The sequence below is a fragment of the Peromyscus eremicus genome, chromosome 23 (assembly GCF_949786415.1).
Source record: "Peromyscus eremicus chromosome 23, PerEre_H2_v1, whole genome shotgun sequence".
Classification (NCBI taxonomy): domain Eukaryota; kingdom Metazoa; phylum Chordata; class Mammalia; order Rodentia; family Cricetidae; genus Peromyscus; species Peromyscus eremicus.
In genome coordinates, this window is record NC_081438.1 from 5,343,078 (window position 1) to 5,370,076 (window position 26,999).

Genomic DNA, 26,999 nt, shown 5'->3' on the forward strand with positions numbered 1-26,999 from the left:
CTCCGCTGCCCGCGCCGCCCGCGGCTCCCGATGGAGACTGACGCGCCCCAGCCCGGCCTCGCCTCCCCGGACTCGCCGCACGACCCCTGGTACGGTCCGGCCCGGCCCGGCCCGGCCTGCCCAGCCCGCGTCCGCCCCGGCCCCGCCAACATGGCCGATCCGGGTCGGGCCGGGGCCTCCCCGGGGCCCGAGCCCGCGCCCCCTGCTCCCTGGCGCCCGGCGCTCACGCGGGCCCTTTGTGTCTCTGCTCCTCCCGCAGCAAGATGTTCATCGGAGGACTCAGTTGGCAGACCACGCAGGGTGAGCCAGCCCGGGGAGCACCCGCCGGCCCCGCACCGCCACCCTGCACCCCTTGCGGCGCCCCAGCCCCGGACGCCCCTGCCCGGCCCTGCGCCCTGCTGACCCCAGGCGTCCTCGTGCCCTCTTCCGCGCCCCGCCCCGGGGACCCCGAGAGCGCAGCACGCTTGGCGAGCGCGCACGGCCCGGCGCGGGTTGGGGAGCAGTTGAAGTGGGGGGGGGTTCAGGGGGCATCGGGGGGGCGGGCTGGGCCCCCGGGACCCGCCAGCGGCAGCTCCAACTCCGCTCGCACCTGCGGCTCAAACTTTTGTGAGGCGGCTCCCGGAGCGGCGGGAACCCAACCGGAGCGGTCCCCCACTCCAGCCCGGCCCGGCCCTTGCCTCCCCGAGGCCCCGGTGGGCGCCAGGAAGGCTCCACGGGAACCCCCGGCGAGTGCAGGGGTGGCGCGCGGGGGGGGGGGCGGCCGGCAGTGGAGAGCGCGCGCGGGCAGCTTGGCGCGGGGGCGGCAGGGCCGCGCTGGGGTCACCGGGGGCAAAGGACGGGGGAGGAGGGGGAAGGGCTCCGGGCCTGGGCTGGTCCGAAGGCGGGTGTGTGGTTACAGAAGGGCTGCGCGAATACTTCGGCCAGTTCGGGGAGGTGAAGGAGTGTCTGGTGATGCGGGACCCCCTGACCAAAAGATCCAGGTGAGTCGCTGAAACCTCCCCTGCCGCCGGGCTCGCCCCTACCGTCGCGGCCACTCACTGCCCTTGTAACCATCTGCCTGCTTCTCCCTCACTACGCGGCGCAGGGGTTTCGGCTTCGTCACTTTCATGGACCAGGCGGGGGTGGATAAAGTGCTGGCGCAATCGCGGCACGAACTGGACTCCAAAACCGTGAGTGGCCCTCGGGGTTTCGGGGGGATCCTTTGGGAGTGGGAGGCTGCCGGAGGGGAGAGAATCAGGACGCTCTCCAGGGGACAGTTGGATGGGGGTTCTGGAGGAGAGGGGGAGAGTTTTCTGAGACTTGAGAGCTGTCATGCATTGAAACTTTCTCAGTAGAGTTGGGGGCAGAGAGAGGAAGGAAAAAAAAAAAAATCCCAGGCCAGGCCTGGGAGAAGATGCCACACACACCCACTCAGGTATTGACGAGGGCAGCAGTAACAACTACTACCCTCTCTCTCTCTGTGAGTACTGATCGTGATACTTCAGGGCTTGGGGTCGAGCTAGGTCCCTCTCCTACCCCAGATTGAGTGAGTCAGGGCTGCAGTGACCCACGGTGGCTTCTCTGAAATCTAACTACTGTTTGACTCTGTGACACCCCCTTTTGCATTCCAGACCAATGGCAAAGCATCCCAGAGCCCCCCTCCCCTTCTCCTGCCCTCCTTCCCGGACTTTGGTCAATGAGCTCCTTGCTTTGTGTAGAAGACATGCACGCACCTTCTTTGCCCTTACCGGGGATTTATGAACATGGAGCTAGCTTGCATGGAGGGGGAAAGTCCTTCTGAAGACTAGATCTCAGGAGAAGCCAGATCTTAGGAGAAGCCGCTTGCTTGGCATTCAAACTCCTGGAACATTTTGCTTGTTTCCCCACTGTTCCCCAGTGTCTAGAACCCTGCAGGGGGCGCTGGCGGAGGCCAGCTCAGGGGGTTCCACAAGGAAAAGGAGAAAAATCATAGGAAGGCTTACTTGGTGATGGGGGTGACTGTCTGCCGGGAGGGGGGGGGCCGGGACAGTGTGACCTCTCTCCACACTCCCCCATTCTTCCCCAACCCTGGGCCTCCCTGCTTTGGGCCAGTCCCTGGCTCCTGTTTACCTGCAACAATGGCTGGTTGTGCCCAAGAATTTGTTAAATTACCGTCTGTCCCCAGCTCCTCTTATCTCTGCCCAGTGGCTCCCACTCCTGTTCACAGTAATGAGCGAATGAGGCCAGGCCTCTGACTTTGCCTGCTCTGAAAGGATCCTCTTGGCTCAGCCTGAGTGACCCAGGCTGGGAAAGCAGAGACAGTGGCCTATTGTTTTTTTGTTTTTTTTTTTGGTGATTATCTGCCACCCAGCAGCTTGGTTCTCCTACCATCCCCTGTCCTCAGAATGTCCCGATGGCTTCTGCTGCTTTTAGGAAGCTTGAGGCTGAAGCTGGGGCTGGGGGGCTGGAGGAGTGCACGATTGATAAGGGAAGGAGGGGTGGTGGTGGATGGCAAGATGGGTATCCTTAGGAGATGGAGACTGCCAACCGCAAGGGCTTTGTCTGTGTTTAGCATCTCTTGGGCTGGGGAAGGGGGCGGGCAGGAGTCTATTTTGGATGCTGACTTTCACCTTTTATTTACTTGTTGGGTTTTATTTATGTTGCCAGCTGTGAGTCAGAGTGGAGGTGGTGGTGGTGGTGGTGGTGGTGGTGGTGGTGGTGGTGGTGGTGGTGGTGGTGTGTGTGTGTGTGTGTGTGTTGAGGATTTGGTGCATGTGGGTCTGTCCGTCGGGGTCTGTGCATTGAGGTATGTAGGTAGGTGGCTGGGGAGCCTGCATCTGGGAGAAATGAAAGGATGTGAGTGTCCATAGAGATACGGAATCAACACTTCAGGCGGTCAGTGCGTGGTTTTGATTGTCCCGAGAGATCACAGAACCCTTGCTGGAGGAGGGACGTTGTCCTAGGGTAGGTTTTTGGAGTTCCGTCTCTGGGCAGATTCCAGTAGGAGAGCTGGCGAAATTCTACTTCCTGGTTCATGCCGTGCAGGCAGAGGGAGGCTTCGGCCAGTTGTCTAGAACGAGGCCGAGTTTTGAATGGAAGGAACTTTGGGAAAAGATAGATCTTGCCTGTGATTGGCTGGTAACTTCTAAATGATGTCCGTCCGTGTGAGCGGCAAGAAATTGGCATGACCAAACCTCGTAGGCCCTGTCTCGGTCACAGAGTGTCGTGTTCTGTTTCTTACCGTCTGTTCGGGGCGGCTTGAGCACCCAGGAGTCGTACCCAGGTGCATCCTGATTTGGTTCCCTCTGGCTGTTCACAGTCAAGGGCAAAGGTAGCCTTCTGGTAATAACACCTTTGTTTGTGCGGCGAAGGGATGTTCACAAAGGGCCGCTTTCACCCTTTATCTCATTTGGTTCCCCCCACCCCACCCCCACCCCCGCAGCTGCCCTCAGCAGAAGTGGGTGTGATTTGTCCCCACTTTGCAGATGAGGGAACTGAGGCAGGTGAAGCTTCCGAGATCACAGGCTTGGCCTCTAGCCCAGAGTTTCTAAGTCCAAGCCCCAGTGCCCTTTCACACCACCAAAGACTGCGGCCTGCCTCACCTGGAGCCTGGCTGGCTGCACTAACAGGAGCTGTTTTGTGTGCAGCAGCGTCTAGGAGGGCTTGTCAGGGGTCAGAGGTCGTGAGGAGAGAGAACTGAGTCTGTTCCTGGGAGGGTCTGGACTCTCCTCCTAGCCCTCTCCAGGCAGAGAGTCTCCGTTGGCAAAGTTAGAATTTCGTGCCTCACCGAGGCAGTAGGTCACGACGCTGACACCCGTGTGTGGCGTCTGTTCGGCGAGGCCTTCGGTGTCTCATACTTGGTGAAGTAAGACTTGGCTTGAATTTTTACTGTGAACTAGACACTGCGTCACATGCTTGGTTGGCGTGGATTATCTGAAGTCACCAACCTGCCGGCGACCCTTTGGAATAGGTATTAGTTGTCCATTTAGCAGGTGAACTTGACCTTGAAGCTCTTCGAAGTTTAAGTAACTTGCCAGGGGTCTCATAGCTAGAAAGTGGCATACATGGGATTTGAACCCAGCGTGTTTTTCTGCCCAAAGCTACTGTGCTTATTCTTACTTCTGTGTCCTGGGATGAAGGAGACTGGAGGCCGTGCAGCCACCCCAGGCTGTATGTGATACCCAAGACTACCCCTTACCTGTCCCCTTATATGTCTCTTGCAGATTGATCCCAAGGTGGCCTTTCCTCGGAGAGCACAGCCTAAGGTAGGTGTCCAGATCGTGTGTGTGTGTGTGTGTGTGTGTGTGTGTGTGTGTGTGTGTGTGCGCGCGCGCGCGCGCGCTGGGGAAGCACCTTTATCCTGGGCAGTTCCGGGTAATGGTTTCCCCAGCATTCTCTTCTCTGGCAGATGTATTGGGAACCTCTGTCTGGAGTGTTTCTGGGATGTGCTGGGGTGAGGAGAGGGGATACCTGTGTTGTACGGAATGAAGACACTGTGCGTCTTTCCACCTGTGTGCTGGGGTGGGCAGCAGATGGGCTGGCGTGTGTCGGAAAAGAGGAAGTCATTTTGTTGTCCTGTATTTGAAGCCAATACAGGTAGGACCCCGAGTGTGATTCTAGCCTCATAGGTCACAGTCTCTGGACCCTGAGTCTTGGAGGGACAGGCTTGTCTTAGCTTGGATGAGAGAGTGTGCCTCTGACTTCAAGTCACTGTCCTGTCACTGGTGTGAGGTGTGTTGTGCTTTTGGAGGGGAACCCTTCAGGTCTGTCATCTGTTGTGGTTTTTTGTTTTTGTTTTTTGTTTTTTTTTTTTTCAAGACAGGGTTTCTCTGTGTAGCCCTGGCTGTCCTGGATCTTGCTCTGTAGACCTGCCTGCCTCTGCCTCCTGAGTGCTGGGATTAAAGGACCGCCACCGCAGGGCTTCCTGTTGTGTTTTAACTTGAGCATCTGGGGCTCTCAAGGGTTTTCTTCCAGAGCAAAGGGTGGGCAAAAGGAAATCTGAGCAGTTGAGCAAAAGAGCACTCAAAACTTGTGATGCAAGGCAAGGACCTTAGATTCAATTCCAGACATCATGCCGACTGACCAGATCTTAGTTTTTTAAGCCATTGACTTACGGGGATGGGAAGAAAGGCCAAGTCTGGTACCAGGAGTCTGGACTTTGCTGAGATCACCCCAGGACTGGATGATCCTTCTCAAGGAGGTCTCATTTCCCCCCTTGGTGGCAAGTAAGGTGCTCTGAGATTCTCCACCATGGATTCCATCAAGGCTGCCAGCTCCTGCCAGGGCGGAGGGAAAGAAACCCGTTTTTAGGGGACAGAAAGGGGCATCTCTGGAAAGGGTCCAGCAGAGGGTCTGAAAGCAATTACGGGAGCAGGTATTCGAAGGAAGCCACACCAGGGAGCACATGGTCGGAATTGGGTTAATTCCATTAAGCAGTTTGGTGACAGAAGGTCCCTTAGTGTTAGGATGGGGCTGGGAATTGCCTGGGATTAGCCATGCGCTCCTGGGGTAATTAGGACCATGTGTTCTTCCTAAAACAGGGCTGGGGCCACAGGGCTGCCAGAGGTTGGGTTGGGAGGAAGGTTGATGAGGAAAATGTCGGTGTTAAGTTTGGTGACACCCTGTGGTGGCTTTGGTGTCTCCCAGGAGGACTGGTGGAGTCTTCGTGCTAGGCAGTGGGTCTGGGCTATGGGCATACCCCCCCCCCCTTCCTTGTATAGGTCCTTAGGGAAGGCATTCTCCATACACAGACCCCAGGGTGGGAGGCACACTCGTGCCAGCCAGAGTGTGGGGTGCACAGCTGCTTATGGCAGGCCTAGAAGCAGGAGTCCAAGGGGGCCTTAGAGAAGCTGGGGCCCTGGAGAAGCTGGGGCCACCGTGAGCTTGTCAGCTGGCATCTTGGCAGGGGAATCCCCCCCTCCCCCAGCTCCTGCTGGTGGTGGTAGGCCACAGGACTCAGATGCCCACTTTCTCATTCCTTCCCCCTAACAGATGGTCACTCGAACGAAGAAGATCTTTGTAGGGGGGCTGTCGGTGAACACCACAGTAGAGGACGTGAAGCAATATTTTGAGCAGTTTGGAAAGGTAGGTCTTCACTGGGGGTGCTTTGCTGGGGCCAGGGAAGCACCAGAGAAAGAATAGATCAGGGCAGATTAGGGGTGGCAGTCAGATCATCCCAGTTCCAGCGAAAGGGCAGAGGAGGGCCTGGCCCTCCCTCAGGTGAGGTCAGACCAAGTCAGTTTGGGTTCCCCACCCATCTATGGGCCTCAGACTCTGGACCTCTCCAGGGAGAGGAAGCAGCATGGTCTCTGTCGTCACCCTTCCTCTGTATTTTTTTTTTCCTGCTTCTCTTCACTCTCCCAAGGGAGGAGGTGCTCCTGTAGCCAGTTCAATCCAGTCCCCCCACCCACCCCCCTTGCCTCTTGGGGAGCTTGCACCTGTCCAGGCCACAGGCAGCTGCACCTTCCTGGGGAGGATGATAAGACGCCAATAAATAAGAATCCTTATTGCATTGGGTACCCTGCTTACCCAGGTGGGGAGCTGGGGATGGTGCTGATCCCTTAGGTATTGGGACTGAAGAAAAACATCCCAAAGTCTGCTCTGGCCCAGATAGATGACTAGCCCTCAGCTCTTGGGTGTGTTGAGATTTCATTTCTGGGCCTTGGAAGAGGTAGGCCATGAACAGGAGGAGGTGTGGTACCACTAAGACAATAAAGGTATCCCTAGAAAAATCGAGCAGTGTAAACTTGAAGGTTCCATGGGGAAGTGTCAAAGGGGTCTGTCTGTCTGAAGAGCAGGGGGTGAAGGAGGGCCGCCTGCTGGAGTGTTTCAGGTGAGATAGGCCAGGGGTTGGGTCCCTTGCTCTGTCCATCATGACATGTGAATTTCCCCAGAAGGCCAAGCTGGACCAGGCTTGGGAGATAAGACAGTGAGCTGTGGCCGGGTGGGGGGTCTGCAGGCCAGAGGATGCTGACCTGTTGGGGCCAGAGGCCTTGGCTCAGGCGCCTCCTTGGGGACCTGGGTCCAAGATGCAGGGCAGGCAGAGCCTGGGCCCCAGAGGGAAGGGCGCTCCTGGGAAGCTGCAGGCCCCAGCTCGGCTCCGGCGGGGTGTCTTTGTGTCTGAGCACCGAGCATTAGAGCCCGCACTAATCTGATCCAGCAGCTGTGATTGGAGGCCGCCTGCCCCCGGGGCCGGCGTTGCCATGGCAACCGGGCCCCAGGAGAAGCCGTCAGCGGCCGCGTCTTTTGTTCGGGCCTAAATCGGCGTTGGCATGTGAAACCGGCCCGGGGAGGCCAGGGGGAGCTGGAGAATAGGCTGCCAGGGAGCGAGGGGGACAGCCGGGAATGCCAAGGGCCCCGCGGCTGGGGGGCCACCCCCCCTCCCGCCTGGATCGAGGGGCCGCCACCAAGGGGGGAACAATGGTCAGCCGCCATGGCTGCCACTCAGGCTTAGCCGCCGCCGAACTTGGCGGCTCCCACTGGTCAGCAGGCCTCGGTCGCCTCCCCTCCCCCCTCCAGAGCCCCCCTGCCCCCAGGTTCCCATGGAGACCAAAGCCTATTAAGGACACTGGGCTGGTAGCCGCTTCCCTCCCCTCAGCCGGCCCCAGGAGGGGGGGGGACACCACCGGTGTGGGGGTACCCTAGACCCCCAGCCACTCTCCTCAGGGGGCCCTACCCCGGCTTCCACCCCACCGCCTCCATGGGGGTCCGTCCTGCCAACCGAGCCCAGCTTGGAGGACGTTGGAGACCCAAGGATGTTGAGTTTGGAAGGTTGGGTGGAAGAGGCCGGAAGGACTGGATTTGACCTGAATCAGTTTGTGGGTCAGGCAAGGAACTCAAAGCTGCAGGATTAAGGAGAAAGGGTGTGGCTGTTTTTTTTTTCTTCTTCTTTCTGTTCATTCACTCATCCATTCAAAAAATAATTAATTGAGCACAAGTCAAGATGCCCGGTAGAATAGCGATGTCGATTATAACTGATGCAGCTGCCCTGGTGGGACCTGGGAGTCATTCTCTCCTGTTGGGACTGTGGGCAGGTCCCTCCATAATAAAGATAATAACAGCTGCTGTTTATCGCGTGCATCCTGAACCCCAGCTCCTGGAAGCTGAGTATTCTGTGTACTCCTTACATTTAACTTCTCTAAGAAATAGTCTCTATGAACACCCATTTTACAGACGGAGGGATCAAAGTCGTAGAAACCCAAAGCCATTTACCCTAAGGACACCCAGCCAGCAAACACAGTATCCAAGACGCCAACTCACGCCTGCTCTCCCTTTGATCAGACCCTCCTGGGTGTCCATTTTCCAGTGCTTAAGCTAGGGATGAGATGTGCTGAGCCTGACGAAGGTCGGCTTAACTGCCGGCCGAGCTGGGGTTAGAGGTCTGAATGTGGTCATTGGCTCGCGAGTGAGGATGGCATTCTGCTGCATGCAGGAAGCTGTCATTTTCTGCTGAGATTCTCCAGGAACCCCACGGTCTCCGATTTCAGTGGGGGTCTTGGTTCCCTCTGGGAAAACCGGAGGCCTGGTCTAGTTCGACCCTTAAGGACAGCTTCCGGGTTCTCTAAGGAGGCCCACCCTATTTCTGGGTCTGCACTTCCTGCTTTAATGAGGCTTGAGAGGCATCTTTTTAAGACCGAGGAAGGGCCTGGAGTAGGGTGGGGAGAGGCTGTGCCTTCTCGTCTGAGGACTTTCCCCTGCCGTTAGGAGTCAGGTCAGCGGTTGGGTCAGACGCAGGCCCAGAAGGCGGGCAGGACCGGCAGAGGTTGTCCGTGTGTCTGGAGAGGATGTTTGGAGGGACTAGCCAGGAGGAGCGGCGGCCGGGTTCAGGAGAGTGTAGCTGATGTTGACCCTCCCCCTCCCCCTCTCTCACCTCCTCCCCTCCCCCAGCCAGTGCCAGGCTAGCAGCTCAGGCAGTGAACTCTACTTGCTTTAATTACAGCCTCTAGCTAAAGGAAACCTCAATTAGAGAACAGATCTGTAGCAGAAGGGAGTCTGGCTGCTGGCCTTTTCCAAAAAGGGAAGAGGCTTTGGTTTTCCCACCTCATAATCTTGGTCCCCCATATTTCTTTCTCTAGTACGTACTTTGTGCCTTTTCCTCCCTGGCTTGGTGCAGGACTTGCTGTGTGACCTTGGGCAGGCAACTTCACCTCTCTGAGCCCATTTGCTTTAGCTATGCAGTGGGGATGAGCCTGTGCAGGGAGCATTGGGATGATAGAAGCCCAAGTGTCAGGCATACATTTGGAGTCTAATAAATGCAAGGCTGATTGGTTGAGAATCTGACCCGTGGACTCTGATGTGCTGTGATGTCTAGGGTGCTGTCCCCCTGGAGAGAGCAGGTTTAAGATAAAGCCTGGGGTAGTCAAGAGCGGTGTAGGTTTGGGGAGCCCCTGGTGTCTGTGGGTCTAACACAGCGGGCTGTGTTTCAGGTGGATGATGCCATGCTGATGTTTGACAAAACTACCAACAGACACAGAGGTGAGTGCGGCCCCTCCCCCCTCCCAGGCTGGGCCCGGGGCCTGTGATCCATCCGCCAGGGGGCTGCAGGTCACAGCTGCCCTTTCATGGTGCCTCCTGACATCCTATCCCTGCAGATCCAAGTCCTCTCCAGGGCCTGGCCTCACAGAAGGCTTTTGTCCTCTTTCCTGCACTCGAAACTTTACCAGTTGCAGACACACACACACACACACACACACACACACACACACACACGAGGAGCTGAGGACACCCCCAACGGTACCCTGGACCCCTCCTTGGTCAGTGTCTGCCCCCCCCCCCCCCCCAGCTACCTTGTCCCTGGTCACCAGAACTGAGGCCAGGCTGCCCCAGGGTCAGGTAGACTCTACAGCTCCAGGCAGTCTGCATCCCCCCCACAAGCTAAGCCCAGGCGCCGCCTCCCCCCCCCCCCCCCCAGTCCTCCTGGCCCAGAACCTGGTCACATCTGGGCCTCTCTGCTGTGTCCTGCCTGGTGATTTTCTCCCAAGGGTTTTGCCTTCTGAGAAATCCCAGCCCAGCCCTTGGGGGACTCCCTGAGGAGGTGGCAGGGGCTGTTTCTCCAGTGGCTTCAGGGCTTTTAGCTTCTTTGGGCAGAGTGGTGTGGGCTGTGAGTGTGTAATGGGTGTGGTGAGGGGGGTCTTAAAGTGTGCCTGGTATGTTGGGGCAAGTACACCTGTAGAGTGCCCCCCCCAGTGTCTGTGAGATAGGGTTTGCATGTATACCTATATGTTCTTTGTAGGAAGGTTGGTTTGGGCATCTTAGGCGTGAGGTCATCCCCACATTGCTATGGAGTTGTGTACTTTTGGGTTCAAGCAACTTCAATTTAAAAAGACCCCCCCTCCCTAAAAAAGTGATATGTAAAGGGCTGAGAATGTAGCCCAGTGGGCTGATAGATGCAAGACTCTGGTTCTGTCTCCAGCACTGAAAAAAAGAAAGAAAGAAAGAAAAATAAATAAGAGAAAAAGCCCCTAAGCCCCGTTACATCTGTACTGAATACAGATGTTTCCCTTGCCATTAATCTTTGAGCCGTAGAGTGTAATGGGATTTGTGGACCACTTACACTGTGCTGGGCAATAGAAGGACCCGAGATTGGACTGGAGTTCACTGAAGGGCATGCATGGATTCTATGCAAATGTGCCATTCTGTATAAAGGACTTGAGCACGGCCTAGATTTGGGGCTCAGGGCAGGCACCTAGAACCCTTAGCCCTCTGATTCCAAAGGATGACTGTATTTTCATGGTGGCTCTGCCACTTAAAAAAAAAAAAAAACAAAACATTTATTTAGTGGTGTGTGTGTGTGTGTGTGTGTGTGTGTGTGTGTGTGTGTGTGTGTAGGGGGTGTCTTTGGAGGCCAGCTGGAGTTACAGGCAGTTCTGAGCAGCCCAATGGGAGTGTGGGGGAACTGAACTCACGTCCTCTGGAAGAGCAGCGAGTGCTTTTTAGCAACTGAGCCGTCCCTCCAGCCCCAGGGCTACCACTTTCTAACTTGGCTGTGTGACCTTGGACAAGTGAGCTCACCTCTCTGAGCCTTGGCTTGTTCATCTGTAATTTGGGACTTGAAACCTTGACTCAGCCAGTAGTTGAGATGCTCTTAGGCTGTGGACAGAGCCTTTCATTAACTCTCAGACACTCGCCCGCAAGAGATGAGCTGTGGTATATGTGTGGCATGGGGCTGGGTGTTGACCGTGAGCCCTGGCTCTGACCCTGCCCCTTGTCTAACCTCTAGGGTTTGGGTTTGTCACGTTCGAGAGTGAGGACATCGTAGAGAAAGTGTGTGAGATCCACTTCCACGAAATCAACAACAAAATGGTGAGCTGGGGCTAGATGGAGGTCGGGGGTCGGAGGCTGGACTCCAGGATGAGGCAGTCAGGGAAGCGCTGGGGTTCTGAAAATGGGCAGGGGTGGGGTTCTCCCCGAAATCAGCAGAGCCTGTTCTCCTACACCCTTGAGGACGCAATGTCACAGGGTGGTCCTTCTCAGAGCCCAAGTTTTTTGTTTTTTGTTTTTTGAGACAGGGTTTCTCTGTGTAACTTTAGAGCCTTTTCCTGGCCTCAAACTCACAGAGATCCGCCTGGCTCTGCCTCCCGAGTGCTGGGATTAAAGGCGTGCGCCACCACCGCCTGGCCGAGCCCAAGTTTTCATAAGACAGGAATCCCAGCTTCATGGGATGGCACACATCTGTAATCGCAACTTTCTGGAGAAGGGCAAAAAGACGGTCACAAGTTCAAGGCCAGCCTGGTCTACATAGCAAGTTGCAAGCTAGCCAGAGCTACACAATAAGACCCTGCCTCAAAATCAATCAATCAATCCATCAATCTATTTAATTGAAACTGAAAGTAAACGGAATCACAGTACATGTTCACCGTATGTTTGGTGTGAGCATTCATTGAGCGAACTAGTGCATGTAAAGCCCTTTAGACGTAGTGAGCACTCCATAAATGATAATTTAAATAGTGATAACGAGACCAGCTATGGCACAGGAAGCTCTGACCGTCTGGTTTCATCGCAGGTGGAGTGCAAGAAAGCTCAGCCAAAGGAGGTGATGTCCCCGACAGGCTCGGCCCGGGGCAGGTCTCGAGTCATGCCCTACGGAATGGACGCCTTCATGCTGGGCATCGGCATGCTGGGTACGTGCTTGGCCCTATACCTGTGGCTTCTCCCTGCCTAGAACCGTTCCTGGGGCTCCTGGGGGTCTGTGTGGGTGGGGCTTCTCCTCTGTGGTCTGCCCTCCTGCCTGAAGGCAAAGCTGTGCTTCAGATCCAATGTGCCGGCCCAAGGTGGGCAGTTTGGTGTGGAGCACTGCCCTCTTGTGGTGGCTTCGGTGTAGTCCAGACACTCCATATTATTTGGTCCTTGGCCCATTCACCCCTACTCTAACCCATCGGGATATCATCCATCCCGCATATCCATGCCATGCCCTCTTCCGGGAACTCCAGCAGTGACTTCCCTGATATTTGTGGTCTGTCAGGGAAAACAAGAAAAGACAGACAAATTTAGGGTGAAGTGTAGGATACCAGGAGAGTGTGGTCATAGGGAATTGGACCAAGACTCTGGAGAACCAAGAACTATGTACGAGTTATGCTGAGTCTGCAGGGTGAGTGGGTGCCCGCTGTGGGAGGTCAGGAAGAGGAAGGGAATGGTGAACCGGACACAGGGAGCAGCATCCCAGAGGCCCAAAGTCGTGGAGAAGTCTGCCTCTTCCTACTCAGCTGATTTTTATAGTGCTTTTTGAGAGGCAGGAACAGCTCTCATAGGGCTGTGATTCAAGTGAGAAATAGGAGTCTCTCTATAGAGTGACTGGAGGCCTCGGGAGTCTCAAGAAGACACATTAAAGAGCCGTGGGCGTCAGGGAGGCTCCCTGAGCGGGTGATGGAAGTGGCTGTGAGCCCTGACAATCAGACAGGACTCAGCTGCACCTTCAAGAAGCCGGGCGGTGGCGGCTCACACTTTAATCCCAGCACTCGGGAGGCAGAGGCAGGCGGATCTCTGAGTTCAAGGCCAGCCTGGTCTGCAAAGCAGGTTCTAGGACAGCCAGGGCCACACAGAGAAACACTGTCTCGAAAAACCAAAAAAAGAAAAGAAAAGCACCCAAGCCACTGGGGAGATGGTTCGGTGGTTAGAGCTCTTCTGGAGGACCCAGGTTCAATTCCCGGCACCCACATGACAGCTCACACCTGTCTGTAACTCCAGTTCTAGAGGATCCGACACCCTCTTCTGGCCTCCACAGCATTGCGCACATGTGGTGCAGGACACATACTCAAGCAAAACACTCATACACGTAAGAGAAAAACAACATTTGCAAAATACACACACACACACACACACACACACACACACACACACATATGTGGGTTTTGCAAGACAGGGTTTCTCTGTTATTTTGGTTCCTGTCCTGGATCTCGATCTGTAGACCAGGCTGGCCTCGAACTCACAGAGATCACCCTGCCTCTGCCTCCCAAGTGCTGGCATTAAAGGCAGGCGCCACCACTGCCCGGCGCAAAAATATTTTTTAATTAAAAAAAAAATGGTGAATCTCAAAAAAGAAAGAGAAGGGCCCAACTCTTAAGTTGTTATAGGTGCTCAGCCCTTAGGAAGCATGTGTGAGGAGACACAGATACATACATGCATGCACACACGTACACACACACACACACACACACACACACACACACACACACAAGTAAATAGGGTCTGGGGAGCTAGCTCAGCAGGTAAGAGCATTTCCTGCTTGTGTAGAGATCCTGGGTTTCGTTCCCGGCACCCACAACTGCCTGCACCCCCAGTTCCAAGGGATACTGCCGTTCTTCACCCTGGCATGCAGGCGACTCACATATGGCAGACATACATACAAACACATAGAGTAATAATAATAAAATTAAAAAACTAACATTAAAAAGAAGAACATGCAGCCAGGGGCGGTGAATGCCTACAACCCTGGGCTACTGGAGGCACGACACCCCCCCCCCCCATTTTGTGTGTGTGTGAGAGAGAGAGGAAGAGGGAGAGAGAGAGAAAGAGAGAGTTTAGTATCTCCTAAAGAGGCAGAGGCAAGTGGATCTCTGAGTTAGTGGCCAGCCTGGTCTGCATAAGGGCTGAAAAGATGGCTGTGTGATTAAGAGTGCATTGCTCTTACAGGGGACTTGAGTTTGGTTTCCAGTACGCATGTCTAGCAGCTCCTGAGTCTGGCTCCAGGAGACCTGACCCCTCTTGTAGCCTCTGTGGAGACTTGAGGGCTCCCACATAGTCACATAGTATACACATAATTAAAAACTAAAAATAAATCTTTAAGGAACTGGGCTTGGTGGTGCATGCCTTTAATCCCAGCACTTGGGAGACAGAAGTAGGTAGATTTCTGAGCTTCAGGCCAGCCTGATCTACATAGAAAGTTTAAGGTCAGCCTGGTCTATATAGTGAGTTCCAAGACAGCCAGAGTTACATAATGAGACCCTGTCTCAAAAATAAAAAACAACAAACAAAAATAATAAATAATAATAATAGTAATAAAATAAATCTTGTAAAGAAGTACAACTCTGGCAGTTCTGGAACTTGCTCTGTAGATCAGGCTAGCCTTAAACTCACTATGTAGATCAGGCTGACTTTAAACTCACAGAGATCCGCCTGCCTCTGCTTCTGAGGGCTTTAGAGTACTTTTTATTTTTTTTTATCTTTTTATTTTTTATTTGTATTTTGGTTTTTCGAGACAGGGTTTCTCCGTGTAGTTTTGGTGTGAGACACAATTTCTCGGTGTAGTTTTGGTGCCTGTTCTGGATCTTGCTCTGTAGACCAGGCTAGCCTGGAACTCACAGAGATCCTCCTGCCTGTGCCCGGCTTAGAGTACTTTTCAATTTTTAAAGTGTTATTGTGAGTATGTGTAGGGTGTGTGTGTGTGTCGGGTAGAGGGGGCATACACCCGTGTGTGCACATCCTGTGGAGGTTGGAGGACAGTTTCATTCATTTCTCGCCTTCCTCCTTCATGTGGGTTCTGGAGACTTACACTCGGATCATCAGACTTGCTTAACATGTGCTTTGCCCCCTGAGCCATCTTGCAGGCCCCCCATCTTTTTATTTTATTTATTGTGATTGTGTGTAGATGAGAGCAGGTGTACACAGGCAACAGGGTACACGTAGGGGTCAGAGGACAACTTTCAGGAGTCGGTTCCTCCTTTCCACAGTGGACTCCGCTGGGCACGAACCCAGATCGTCAGGGGTAGGGGTGGATCCTCTTACCCGCTGAACTGACCCTCCCACCTCACCTCACGGCGCAGTCGTCAGCGTTGGGATTTTATATTGATTAAAAACTGTCATCTAATGTACTATTTTCTCCTGTTGTTAGTTGAGCAGATTATTTTGCTGTTGCCAGATTATTTGTTTGTTTGAGGCAGGGTCTCACTTTGTAGCCGTGGCTGTCCTGGACCAGGCTGGATTCACAGAAATCCACCTGCCTCTGCCTCTCAAGGGCTGGAACTAAAAGTATGTGTCACCATGCCTGGCTGTACTTTATTTTATTATTTATTTATTTATTTATTTATTTATTTATTTATTTATTTATTTTATTATTTATTCATTCATTTATTTATTTATTTATTTATTTATTTATTTATTTATTTATTTATTTATTTTTGAGACAGGATTTCTCTGTGTATCCCTGACTATCCTGGAACTCACTATTTATAGACCAGGCTGGTCTTGAACTCAGAGATCTGCCTGCCTCTGCCTCTCGAGTGCTGGGATTAAAACAGATGTGCCACCACTGCCAGGCTTTATTTTATTTGATATTATTATTATTATTATTATTATTATTATTATTATTATTATTATTATTATTTGAGATGGACCCTGTAGCCCAGGAGAGTCTAGAACTCAGGGTGCAGCCAAAGATGACCTCGAACTCCCCAGAGGACTAGCAGGCATGCGCTGTCATGAGTTTACGTCAGGCTGGAGATTGAGCTCGGGCTTTATTTATGCGCCGCAGCAAGCGTTCTGCTGAACGGGCTGCATCCCAGCCCCAGAGTTCTTTCTCGCAGATCTTGGCCCTCCCAGACAGGATGGGGCTGGAATGAGGCGTTTCACTGTCTTGTCTTGTGTCCTCACTTCCACCCTGCACTTTGAGAAATGCCTTTGTCTTTTGTTTGTTGTTTTTGGCTTCCGTGATCTGTGAGCTGCTTTACCCTCCTTTCCAACACTGAAGTGCAAGGAAAACCTGTCTGCAATCAATAGTTTCCCGGGTCCTGGCTCCGTGGGTGGAGGGTCGCTGCGCAGTCGTGGTGACTGAGCTCATAGCCCTAGGACCCTCTTGAAAGCCAGTCACAGCTTACGGCTGTCACCTCTGTACCGGGGGCTCACTGGTCACCCGGTCTAGCCAATCAGTGAGCTCTAGGCTCAGTGAGAGACTCTGCTTCAAAATAAGGCGGAGAGTGCCAGAAAAGAACACTCAGCATCAGTCCCCGAGAGCAGGCTTGCACGCACACCTCTACACCACACACACACACACACACACACACACACACACACATATACACACGAAACTTAAAAAAATAAAAGGAGTGAGGTTGGTGGTGCAGGCAGGAGCTAATCAGGTCTGAACTTGAATTCCAGTGCTCCATTATTATTGACTGAGGCGTTTTCTTTGAGAGGTGGACTGTCAGCCCTCACAGAAACCGTGCACTGTAGCCTCCGGCCGGCCGAAAGCTTCAAGTCCGGAGGCCCGGCTGACACTAACGTAACAAGGCCTCGGTGGTCTCTCGGGGAATGGTGCAGGCAGAGATGACAGTGCACACAGAGACCCCGGGCTGCGCTCTGCAAGCTTGAAAAGTAGCAAATCAGTGTGGCCGAGGAGGCGGGAAATGGGGACGGAGGAGAGGGGGGTACAGTGGGAGGGAGTTGGGTAACAAGGTTGCATTGTTCTCAGTCAGTGCCGTCCCTCTGTGCCTCAGTTTCCACGCCTGTACATTGAGACTCCCTGCAGTGTCTCCCCATTACAGTCGTTGCAAGGTCTAATGAGATAATAAAGTGGACGCTGTGCTTAGCGTGAGACTTGTTTGCACCAGAAGGCCTTTGGGAAACTGAGGATTATCTGTGGCCGAGGTGTGGGAAGAAGATAAATAGCTCAGATCCAAGCCAGCTGCCCCCAGCTGTGGGCCAGGTGTCTCATGCTGCCCCCTTGTCCCATCAGGTTACCCAGGTTTCCAAGCCACGACCTACGCCAGCCGGAGTTACACAGGCCTTGCCCCTGGCTACACCTACCAGTTCCCTGGTAAGTCCTGCTGGGTGACCCTCTGCCGCTAGCATGTTCCCAGTTCCCAGGCAGTGTTGACTCCTCAGGGTGGTGGTGTCTCGGGTGCATGGCTGGGGGGGTCTACCTACTGGAGACTTGGAAGGAAGGGCATGTCTGAGGAAGGAAGTCCTCCCCCCTCCTTCTTCAAACCCCTCCCCAGAAGTTGAGAGTTGGGGCGCCTCGTGTGGCACTGCATGGTACAGTTCTCGCCCAGCCATTCATTCTCTGTCTGTCTCCTCCCTTTCTCGAACCCCTACCCGATTCCAGGATTGCCACTTCTACCAGAGACAGCACTGGACTTGTAGCGGGGGCTTCCCCAAGGGTCAGTGTGAGTCAGGCCTTTATAGAGCTACTTAAAGGTGCTGTACTGAGCCCTTACGGGTCACGCAGACAGAGAGCCTATGTGCTAATTCTTTTTTTTTTTTGGAGACAGGGTTTCTCTGTGTAGTTTTGGTGCGTGTCCTGGATCTCGCTCTCTAGACCAGGCTAGCCTCGAACTCACAGAGATTCACCTGTCTCTGCCTCCCGAGTGCTGGGATTAAAGGTGCGCGCCACCGCTGCCTGGCCATGCTGACTCTTAAAGCTGAAATACTCAGCATAAAGAGAACATTAGACCTGCCATTTAAACAGAAATTTCAACAAAATTCTGGGCTGGCCTGTTATTATTATCATTTTCTTTAAAGTCTCAAATCATTCCCCGGCCCTTATTCATTCATGTAGTGCTGGGAATGGACTTGGGACCTCACACACGCTAGGCCAGTACTCTGGCAGAACCACATCCCTCAATATTGGTCATTTGTCTTTGAAACAGAGCCTCCTGTAACCTAGGCTGGCCTCAAACTCTCCATGCACCTCTTCAGTGCCGTGATCACAGGTCAGGCACCCAACCAGCTAAGCTACAACCCCAGTCCCCTGGCATTATTTATCTTCCCCCCCCCCCAGTACTGGGAATTGAATCCATGGCCTTAAGAGTGTTAGGCAAGTGCTCCACCACTGAGCCACATCCCAGTTCATCTGAGTCTTAGTTACTGGAGGGTCCCTAAGCATTTGTATCCTGTGCCCTTGGGCTGTTTAACTTGGAGTCCTTAGTACGCATGTTGTCCGACTCTCTCAGGAATCCTGTTTTATAGACTGAGAAACCGGCTGCTCGGGAAAGATGGGGGGAGCTGCTGCAAAGATCCCCGGGAAGCGGTGTCGCTAGGCGCTGGCCCCACTCAGGGACACTGGCTGTTCTAGAGGACTGAGGTTCAGTTCCCAGCACCCATATGGCGGCTTACAGCTGTCAGTAACAGCAGGGGATCTGAAGTCCTCCTGAGCTCCAAGGGCACCAGGTGTGCACGTGGTATGCATGTATACGCGCGTAGGCAGAACACTCATACACACAAAATACATCTTTTTTGGTTTTTTGAGGCAGGGTCTCTCTGTGTAGCCCTGGCTCTCCTGGAACTCACTCTGTAGACCAGGCTGGTCTCAACTCAGAGATCCACCTGCCTCTGCCTCCCGAGTGTTGGGATTAAAGGTGTGCACCACCACTGCACGGCAAAAATAAATAAATAAATCTTAAAACAAAAAAACGGGGCTTGGAGTACCGCTGAGTGGTAGAGTGCTCGTCTGGCTTATGTGAAGACCTGGGTTCGACTGTCAGCAACAAAAGTCAAGAATCTAGTGCCCGTGTTGCCTTGTGCCCAGGTTTAGGTGGTGCCTCTGGCTTCCTTCATCCTTCTTTCCTGTTCCTCTCTCGGCTGTGCCACCCCTCTGCCCCTGCCTCACCCACTGAGACTGTGCACTCTCCATTCCGGGTTCTCGAGTCCCATGCATGGCCCGTTCCCCCACCCATGGGTCCCCGTGGGTGCATCTCTTCCCCCTCGGCCCCGCCGGAGGGCCTCCCTTACTTCTTCCTAAGCTGTTTTACGTTTCATTTTAGAATTCCGTGTAGAGCGGACCCCTCTCCCGAGCGCCCCAGTCCTCCCCGAGCTTACAGGTCAGTGGCTCGGATTTCGTATATCTCATAGGCCACGTGGGGAGAAAGAGAGAGGGAGAGGGACCGTCCCCGGGGAGAGCTGGCAGGACCCTGTCCTCCTGCCCGCCAGCCCCATGGCTGTGGGGACACGGCACACTCACTGTACCTGGGCACTGGCCAGTTGGTTCAGCTTCCTGGCCCTCAAGGGTGGGGTGTGAGGCCAAGCAGAGCAGATGGAGGTAAAGTCACTCATTCATCCATTTGGCAAATATTTATCTAGCGCCATGCGCCAGGCACCATGGAAGCTCTGGTCCCCAGTGGGGAACAGACCAGGGTCACAGACTTGGAACACAGTGGGCTCTGGGGACTTGGTACACGGACCCGGGCATGCCTGTACTGGGTGCCAGCCCATCCTTGAGGGGCTCCAGATGCGGTACTCACGTCTCATTTCTCCCAAGAAGCCAGAACTCCCAGCTTTACTCTCTCATACGAATTTTCAATCTTTATTCTGTCATAGTAACGCTTCCCACAACTCACGATACTGTGGGCCAAGTGACATGTGTCTGATGGCTCCATCTGACCGCAGGGATGTCCGTGGGCTCCCACTGGGAAAATGAGGTCAAAGTCTCTGGCCGTGAGGGCCCCAACAGACTCAGCTGTGAGGCTGGGGCGAGGCTGAGTGGGGAGTACTGTGCACATGAGGTGGGCCCCAAGGGGTTTCTCTGTCCATCCGCTTCTCTCCCACCCTACCTGTAGACTCCGCCCCCGACCTGGCTCTGTGTGGGGGACTGCTTCAGATCTTCCTTCCAAGGGATGCCCCAGCGGTCTGTCAGAACCGGAGTAGGAGAAGAGAGACACGGGGTAAAGGACAGGGAGCAGGAAGCAGAGTCCTCGTGGCGGAGGAGATGATGGCCGTTTAAACGAACAGAGTGCTCTGGCACTTGGAGCAGGAGGGCTTTCCTGTCTGCTCATGTAAGACCTCTGTGTGAGGACCTACTGTGTGCAACATGCGCCACGAGGCCACGGAGGTGGTGGTGATGGGAAGGAGCAAGGCCCTGCTGTTACTGAGTGTGCAGGCTGCCAGGGATAACAAATATTTATTATGCCAAGAATAATTCTTTACACTTTGATAAATGCTCAGTGAGGTTGGCTACTTAAGAGGTTGCTTTGTGAAGGGTTAGAACCCAGACCTTAGTGCCCAGGGTCTACCCTGTAGGCCTGAGTCAGGAAATGTCAATGCTCATGGTATCTTGGCAGGGGAGGGCATGGGTTCCAGTCTCCGTAGCTCTTGGGAGCGTGGTGTCTGAACTTTTCTCTTGGCTTGGAACAAAGCGATTTGGGTACTTCTTTTATGTGTTCAGTACATATTTATTGTGCTGACTCCGGGCCAGGCACTGGGGGACATATAAAAATAAGCAGATAAGGCCCCTGCCTTCCAGGAGCTGGTATGCTAGTAGAGTCGGATGGATTAATTAAGTAAATGAAGTTTCTTGGGAAGATAAAGCACAAAGCTGTGCAGAGCGCTTAGGGTTTCACGCTGGTGGAAGCGCCAGGAGAAGGTGAGGGGGTGAAGTCTCAGTGAGGAGCCACCAGGCAGATGACGGTTTGCAGAAAGGGGAATCCAGAGCTCCGGAACCGCAGGCGCTGGGTCTGAAGCCCCTGCACAGTGACTTTGCTCAAGATTTTCAGGGGATGGACTGCTTGCCTCGTATGCCCGAAGCCCAGGCGTCGGTCCCCAGCACTGTGTAGAACCAGTTACGATGGCACACCCCTGCAACCTCAGCGCTTGGGAGTCTGAGACCGGCCTGGGCCATGACTCAGAAAGCCAAAAAGAAAATGGAGGGGAAAAAAAAAAGAGCAGAAGTCTCTTTTACCTTTTTAGTGCAGGCATTTATTAAGTACCTGTTGTATACAGAACTGAGGAGGGAAACAGACATAGAAGACAAGGGAGGGGCGTGGATCACTTAGCCTGGTAGTCAGGGAGGCCCTGGGGAGTGTGAGGGGATGCAGGACCCACAGCAGCAAGATATAGCAGAGCTGGGTCATTACCAGCCTGACACCGAGGGGAGCCCTGCAGCTCACAGTCCTCAGCCTTGAGGTAATGGGCCTGGCTTCTGTGCCCTGGGCCAGTCGGTGACAAGGAGCATCATGTCCCCTGCCGAGGGCCCTGTGGACAAGGTGCTACTGCCTCTGCCACAGCGGATCAGCGGTGTCCTAGAGTCCAGAGTGGAAACTGAGGCTGGGCTGCTCCCTGGGACCCATCAGGTCAGGGCACAGAATGGCTATCCACAGAGGCTATCTGTGCTTTGATCCGGGGGGGCGGGAGGACACAACGACCCCCTTCTCCAAGCTGGGGCCAGGTAGGAGGGGCTCTGCCAGGTGGTAGGGTCCCCTCCTCCTCGCGCTCAGTGCCCACACTTTGTCTTCCAGCTATTCCTCTCACCGCTTATGGTCCGATGGCGGCGGCGGCAGCGGCAGCGGCTGTAGTCCGAGGGACAGGTGAGGCCTTCTGGGAAGGGAGCACGCGAGCAGGTGGAGGAGCCCAGGAGGAAGAGGCCTCCTGCTCCACCCGCTGACAAAGGGGTTCGTTTATTCACTCACCCACACATGGGCTGAGCCGAGTACATGAGCCAGCCGAGGGCGACACTGGCAGCGTCCCCCAGAGCGTACACGCGGTGGGGTGTGGGTGTGCCGAGGAGCGTAACCCTGAAGATCGCTGCTGCGCCTGCGGCCGAGGAAAGGCTTATGGAAGGAGGGATGGAAGAGGGGGCAAGGATTGTTCTGGCTGAGAGAACAGCCAGTCTGCATGGGTCAAGTACAGGAGCAGGGAGCAGGGGTGGGGAGGTGGGGGGGTGGGGGGGAAATGGCTCCAAGCCACAGGGTGACCTAGGCCAGCCTTAGACAACGTGCTGGGCTGCAAGAGAGGAAGACCTGAAGGGACTCACAGGGAGAGGAGGCTGTCCTGTGGTCAGACAGAACGTGGCGGGGGCTGGGGAGGAGGCCTTCGTGATCTCCAGGGAGGGGCATCTCCAGGTCCTGGGCAGGGATGGAGTGGCTGTGGTGGGGGTGGCCGTGGGCATCCGGGCTATCACCGTCTTCTTTCTGGGTTACCAGGCTCTCACCCCTGGACGATGGCTCCTCCTCCAGGTTCCACTCCCAGCCGCACAGGGGGCTTCCTGGGGACCACGAGCCCCGGCCCCATGGCTGAGCTCTACGGGGCGGCCAACCAGGACTCGGGGGTCAGCAGTTACATCAGCGCCGCCAGCCCCGCCCCCAGCACTGGTTTCGGTCACAGTCTTGGGGTGAGTGGCGAGGAGGCCTCATGGCCTCCACCTCACCCCCTCATCCTGGGAGGTCTCCGAAATTGGGGGAGGGAGAGGCCTTGCCCATCTTCTCGGGCAAAGTGAGTCTGAGGGATGATGACAGAGAAGGAAGTGTCTGTAAGAAGGACGAGAGGGTATCCCGTGATAAGCTTTACTCACTGTCCTCTGGACACTGCCCAGTGGCTCCAGGATGTTGTGCGAATGGAGTACCATCTCCTTTCCGTGTGGTCAGAGTCCAGCTCAGGGTTGCCCTCGTTTTATCCCTGGTTCTATGCAGGTTCCCAGGCCCTGCTTTGTACATGAATAGCTCTGTATTGGGGTAACATGTGCCAGCTAGAAGAATCTGTGTCTCCCCCTAGGGTTCCCACGGGGATGACAGGAGCCCCCAGTTTGTCTGAACTTAGCCCAGGATCCTAGGAGTCTTAATTCTTTTCTTTTCAGGGTCCCTTGATTGCCACAGCCTTCACCAATGGGTACCACTGAAGCAGGGGAGAGGTGGCAGGAGGTGAGGAATTGGAGGTGGGTGGGGCCGCCACCGCGGAGCCTGATCATTTGCGATGCTGTTGTGAATGCCAGCCCCGTTAACCACTAAATAGCGTGCACAGCCTACTGGGGGAGACAGACCTGGATGCCCTCAGTGGCCAACAAACACAAGAGAGAAGTTGCTTAGCTTGCTACAGCCTGATGTAAATTAATCCAGGCATGGTGGCAGAGGCCTATAATCCCTGCACTTGGGAAGCTGAGGCAGGAGGATTCCTGTACACTCTAGGTCAGCTAGGGCTACGTAATGAGACTGTCTCAAAAAGAGAGCTGGAGAGCTGGAGAGCTGGTCAAGGGCCTGCTGGGCAAACACGAAGACCTGAGTTGAGATCCCACATAAAAGGCTGAGCACAGTGGCACGTGCCTGGGAGCCCTTCTAGCCAAATGGAGAAGACGATTGCCACCAGCCACTGGCCTCCACATGCACACAGGTGCACTTAATGTCCTCACATGTATGTGCATACACCCACACCAACAAGTAAATACACCATACAAACACACACGGCTACACAAAGAACATATAACTTAGCCCAGCACTGGGGGGACAGAGGTCGGTAGATTATAAGTTCAAAGCCAGCCTGATATGCATGGCAAGACCCTGTCTCAAGAAGCAAAATATTAATTAATTAATAGAACAAATATGTAAATGAAATATAAGTTAATCATGCTTCATTGGACTGACAGAGTTTTTTTGCAATTGATGACACCCAACATTGCTGTCTGTCTAAATTAGCTCCAAGTTCCCAAGGGACAGTCTTACACATTGAGGGTTTTAATTTGTGCTGGGGATTGAACCCAGGGCTTATGCGTTCCTAGCGTGATCTACACTGAGCCACAGCCCCGGCCCTGTCCAGGTTTGGTTTGGTTTTAAATTTATTTTATGTGTCTGCATGTTTTGCCTGCATGTATGTATGCTCACTAGGAATGTATATGGTGCCTGCTGAGGCCAAACAGGGCATCAGGACTTCTGCAGCTGGAGTTCAAGGTGCCTGTGAGCTGCCATGTGGGTTCTGGGAGCCAAATCCAGGTCCTACATAACAAGTGCTCTTAACCAGCCTATCATACACACAGTAAATCTTTTAAAAGGTGTAAAAATAACGGGGTGCGGTAGAGATGGTTCAGTGGTTACGAACACACACTACCCTTGCAGAGAACCGGAATTCACATCTGGTAGCTCACAACCACCTGTAACTCCAGTTCCAGGAGTTCAGATTTAGTGCTCTCTTCTCTCCACACCATCCTGCACTCACGTGCACGTATACACACAAGTGAACATGGTTTTCATTTTTGAGACAGTCGTACCGTGTAGTTGCGGCTGGCCTGGCACTTGCTGTATAGACCAGGCTGACCTCAGATCAGAGATCTGGCTACCTCTGCTTACAGGGCATGTACCACCATGCCCAGCAGTAAACATAGTTAAAAACATAATACGATAAATCTTTAAAACTGTGAGAATAAAGCAAACAAATGAGATACTTCCAAATAGCTTACAAGGTGCTGTTTTCAGTGGGATTCAGATAAGCTTCCCAGGGAACAGGACATAAACCTAGCCACTCAAGATGTGGGGTAAGCACCCAGCGCCAGCCCCCCCATGTAACAGGAAGTGTAAAAGTCTGAACAAAATTCCTCTAGGAAGGGCTTAGGAAAGGGCATGCCTATCCTGTGGGCCCTAGAGACCAGGTGGGCTACAGCGCCCTCTATCTTGCCGTTACCTTTCAGCGCCCCAGCCTGCAGCTGACTGAGGACCAGAGTGAGCCAGCAAGGGGATGGGGACACCTCAGCAGCCCAGCCCCTCCGCTGCAACTCGGACCGACCGCTACTGCCTGTCCCCTAGCCCCTGGGCCCAGCCCCTGCTCTGCTGTCCCCACACATCTGGTTCCCCTACTAACCTCCCCCTTTCTGACCTTACCCCCCGCCCCCACCCGCCTCTCCCTGTTCGCTTTTATTTATTTTGGATTAACCGGTTGCCCCCCCCTCCCCGCCCCCGCCCCCACCAGATTTCCCCTCTCGGGTCTGCCCCGTCCTTCCCTGCTGCCCCGTTTAGAACACCCCCAAGAAGGCTTTTGTATTGTGGCTAGCTAGAGTGGGGACAGAGGGAGGCGGCTACAGGCTGCAGCCCCAACCCTGGTTTTTTTTATTCTGGCTTTTCCCCCTTTTGCTCTTTACATTTTTTTTTTTTTTTTTAAAGGAACTGTTTTTAAACTATTTCTAGGTTTGTGAATGTGAAGCCCCAGGCCGCAGGGGGCAAGGGGCCAGGTGCCCCCCCCCCCCAGCCGAGAACAAAGTGTCTATGGGTGTGGTCTCCTGGCCACCTCCCTCCAGTCCTGGAGAGGAGGGCAGAGGGCAGGGCGGCGGGGAGGCCAGGCCGAGCCCCTGGAACCATCCCGTCCTGTATCATATGTAAATACTGTGAGGTGAAGTCCTATCCCCACCCACCCCTCTCTAAGGCCCCTCGGGGTGTGGGCATTGCCTGACCCCACAGGGCAAAGGTCTCCCCTTCTCCCTTCCCTGTGCCCTCCTCCTCAGACTTACTGTAAGCTTGCAGACCTCAGCTCTGGCCACGGCAGGCCCACACTCTCAGGCCTCCAGGGTTCAAGGCCTTGGGCCTACTCTCCCCAAAAACCCAGTGTCGGGCAAGGGGCCAGGGAAGAGGAGGGCTGCCTAGAGCCCCCGCTGGAAAGGAATTAGCTCTCCAAAGGTCCCCTGGCCGCTGCTTAGGCGGGACCCTCATGGTTTCTGCTCTGAGCCCTCCACCGTGGGTGGGCATCAGGGGCACTTCAGTAAAGAGTAGATGCTAGGGAAAGCAAAGGGCTTCTCAGGGAACCCCCACATTCTCACTGAAGTTTCCCACCAGGATAGTCCCGCAACCAGAGCCCTTGGTAGCCCCCTCCCCTGGAACCCCTTTCAGAGGAAAGAGACAGGGTCAAGGGGTGAACATGGAGTGAGACCTGGCTGGTGCCGCAGGGCTGAGGCCTTCCTGCTGTTATCCCCTCTCTGTGTCCTTCCCCACCCAAGTCTGAGGCTGGGGGCTTAAGCTCCCTCCCCCAGCAGAGCCCCCAACCCTCAAAACCCCCTCCGGAGAGTTAATTGTCCGTGTGAGGCGCTCACTCAACCTATTAGCCCTGAGAACTCAAAGCAATAATCTTCGTCACCAAGATGCGCGGCTGTTTTCGTTTTTTTTTTTGTTTTTGTTTTTGTTAAATATTTCCTAATAAAAGAGAAGCTGCATTTTACTGTTTTTTTATTTTTAATTTTCTACGCATCTGAGCTGAGCCCTGGGAGACTTAGCCCCCCCCCCCCCCCGCCCCCACCCCTGTCCCTGTCCCTGGACCCGCTTACCCCACTGGGCCTAACCGTGGGTTCAGGGACCTGGGATTCCATTTTCTGATTTGTTTGAGGAAAAAAAAAAAAAACAACTTTTTTTTTTTTTTAAAGATGTTACATGGTGTTTTTGAAGCCAGCAAATTCCACCCTCGGTGTCTCTCCACATCTGTAACTTCTTTTTCCAGGTCTTACTTTGTTTTGAATTCCTAATAAATTATTTGAAAACGGTGCTGAGCTTGAGCCTCCATGTGTCCTGTTTTGAGGTGCCCCTGGGGAGGTGCGAGGCGCCTTATGACTGCATCAAGCCTGTTGGCCTAACTTTGATCCCTGGGTCCCACACGGTGGGAGAAGGAAGAGACTGACTCCCAAAACTGTCCTCTGCTCTCAATAACCATGCTCTTACTCATGTGCGTACGTGGGTGCATGCACACACAAACGATGAACTCATACCGAGAAAAAAGCTTTATGACTCCTAAGTGCCAGGTGTGGTGGTTGTGCCTGTAATCCCAGCAATCAGGAAGCTGAAGCAAAAGAAGCTTAAATTCCAACGTAGCGTGTCTCCAGAGCGGAACCCTGCCTCAAACCAACAGCCAAGAGCTAGACGTAGTTCATGACCACAGTTCTGGTA

At 54.1% G+C, this 26,999-nt stretch overlaps 1 protein-coding gene and 1 long non-coding RNA gene across 12 annotated transcripts; one reads left to right on the forward strand and one right to left on the reverse strand.

Annotated features, from left to right (window-relative positions):
• On the forward strand, positions 1 to 26,280 carry Msi1 (musashi RNA binding protein 1). Of its 11 annotated transcripts, none has more exons than XM_059248872.1 (15): positions 1 to 89; positions 260 to 300; positions 899 to 980; positions 1,085 to 1,169; positions 4,182 to 4,223; positions 5,950 to 6,042; positions 9,384 to 9,432; positions 11,177 to 11,259; positions 11,960 to 12,077; positions 17,123 to 17,203; positions 19,149 to 19,205; positions 21,615 to 21,683; positions 22,299 to 22,486; positions 22,949 to 23,012; positions 24,767 to 26,280. In XM_059248872.1, the coding sequence occupies exons 1-14, from the start codon at positions 31 to 33 to the stop codon at positions 22,988 to 22,990; spliced, it is 1,089 nt and encodes a 362-aa protein (XP_059104855.1). In that variant the 5' UTR covers positions 1 to 30; the 3' UTR covers positions 22,991 to 23,012; positions 24,767 to 26,280. The 11 variants fall into 11 exon arrangements, with proteins under 11 accessions (XP_059104855.1, XP_059104857.1, XP_059104858.1 ...); XM_059248874.1 differs by having other exon boundaries at positions 22,332 to 22,486; XM_059248875.1 differs by lacking the exon at positions 19,149 to 19,205.
• On the reverse strand, positions 4,988 to 7,478 carry LOC131897881 (uncharacterized). The gene is made up of 2 exons (XR_009375819.1): positions 6,487 to 7,478; positions 4,988 to 5,234 (listed from the first exon to the last, which is right to left on the reverse strand). It is a non-coding gene; the product is annotated as an uncharacterized LOC131897881 (long non-coding RNA).
• Positions 26,281 to 26,999: the final 719 nt, after the last annotated feature.

Bases quoted from the DNA above. Each gene is read 5' to 3' on its own strand.
- Msi1 (XM_059248872.1), top strand. From the start codon at position 31: ATGGAGACTGACGCGCCCCAGCCCGGCCTCGCCTCCCCGGACTCGCCG. The intron at 4,224-5,949 runs GTAGGTGTCCAG...TCCCCCTAACAG, and splicing joins CTCGGAGAGCACAGCCTAAG to ATGGTCACTCGAACGAAGAA. The intron at 19,206-21,614 runs GTCAGTGGCTCG...TTTGTCTTCCAG, and splicing joins AGTCCTCCCCGAGCTTACAG to CTATTCCTCTCACCGCTTAT.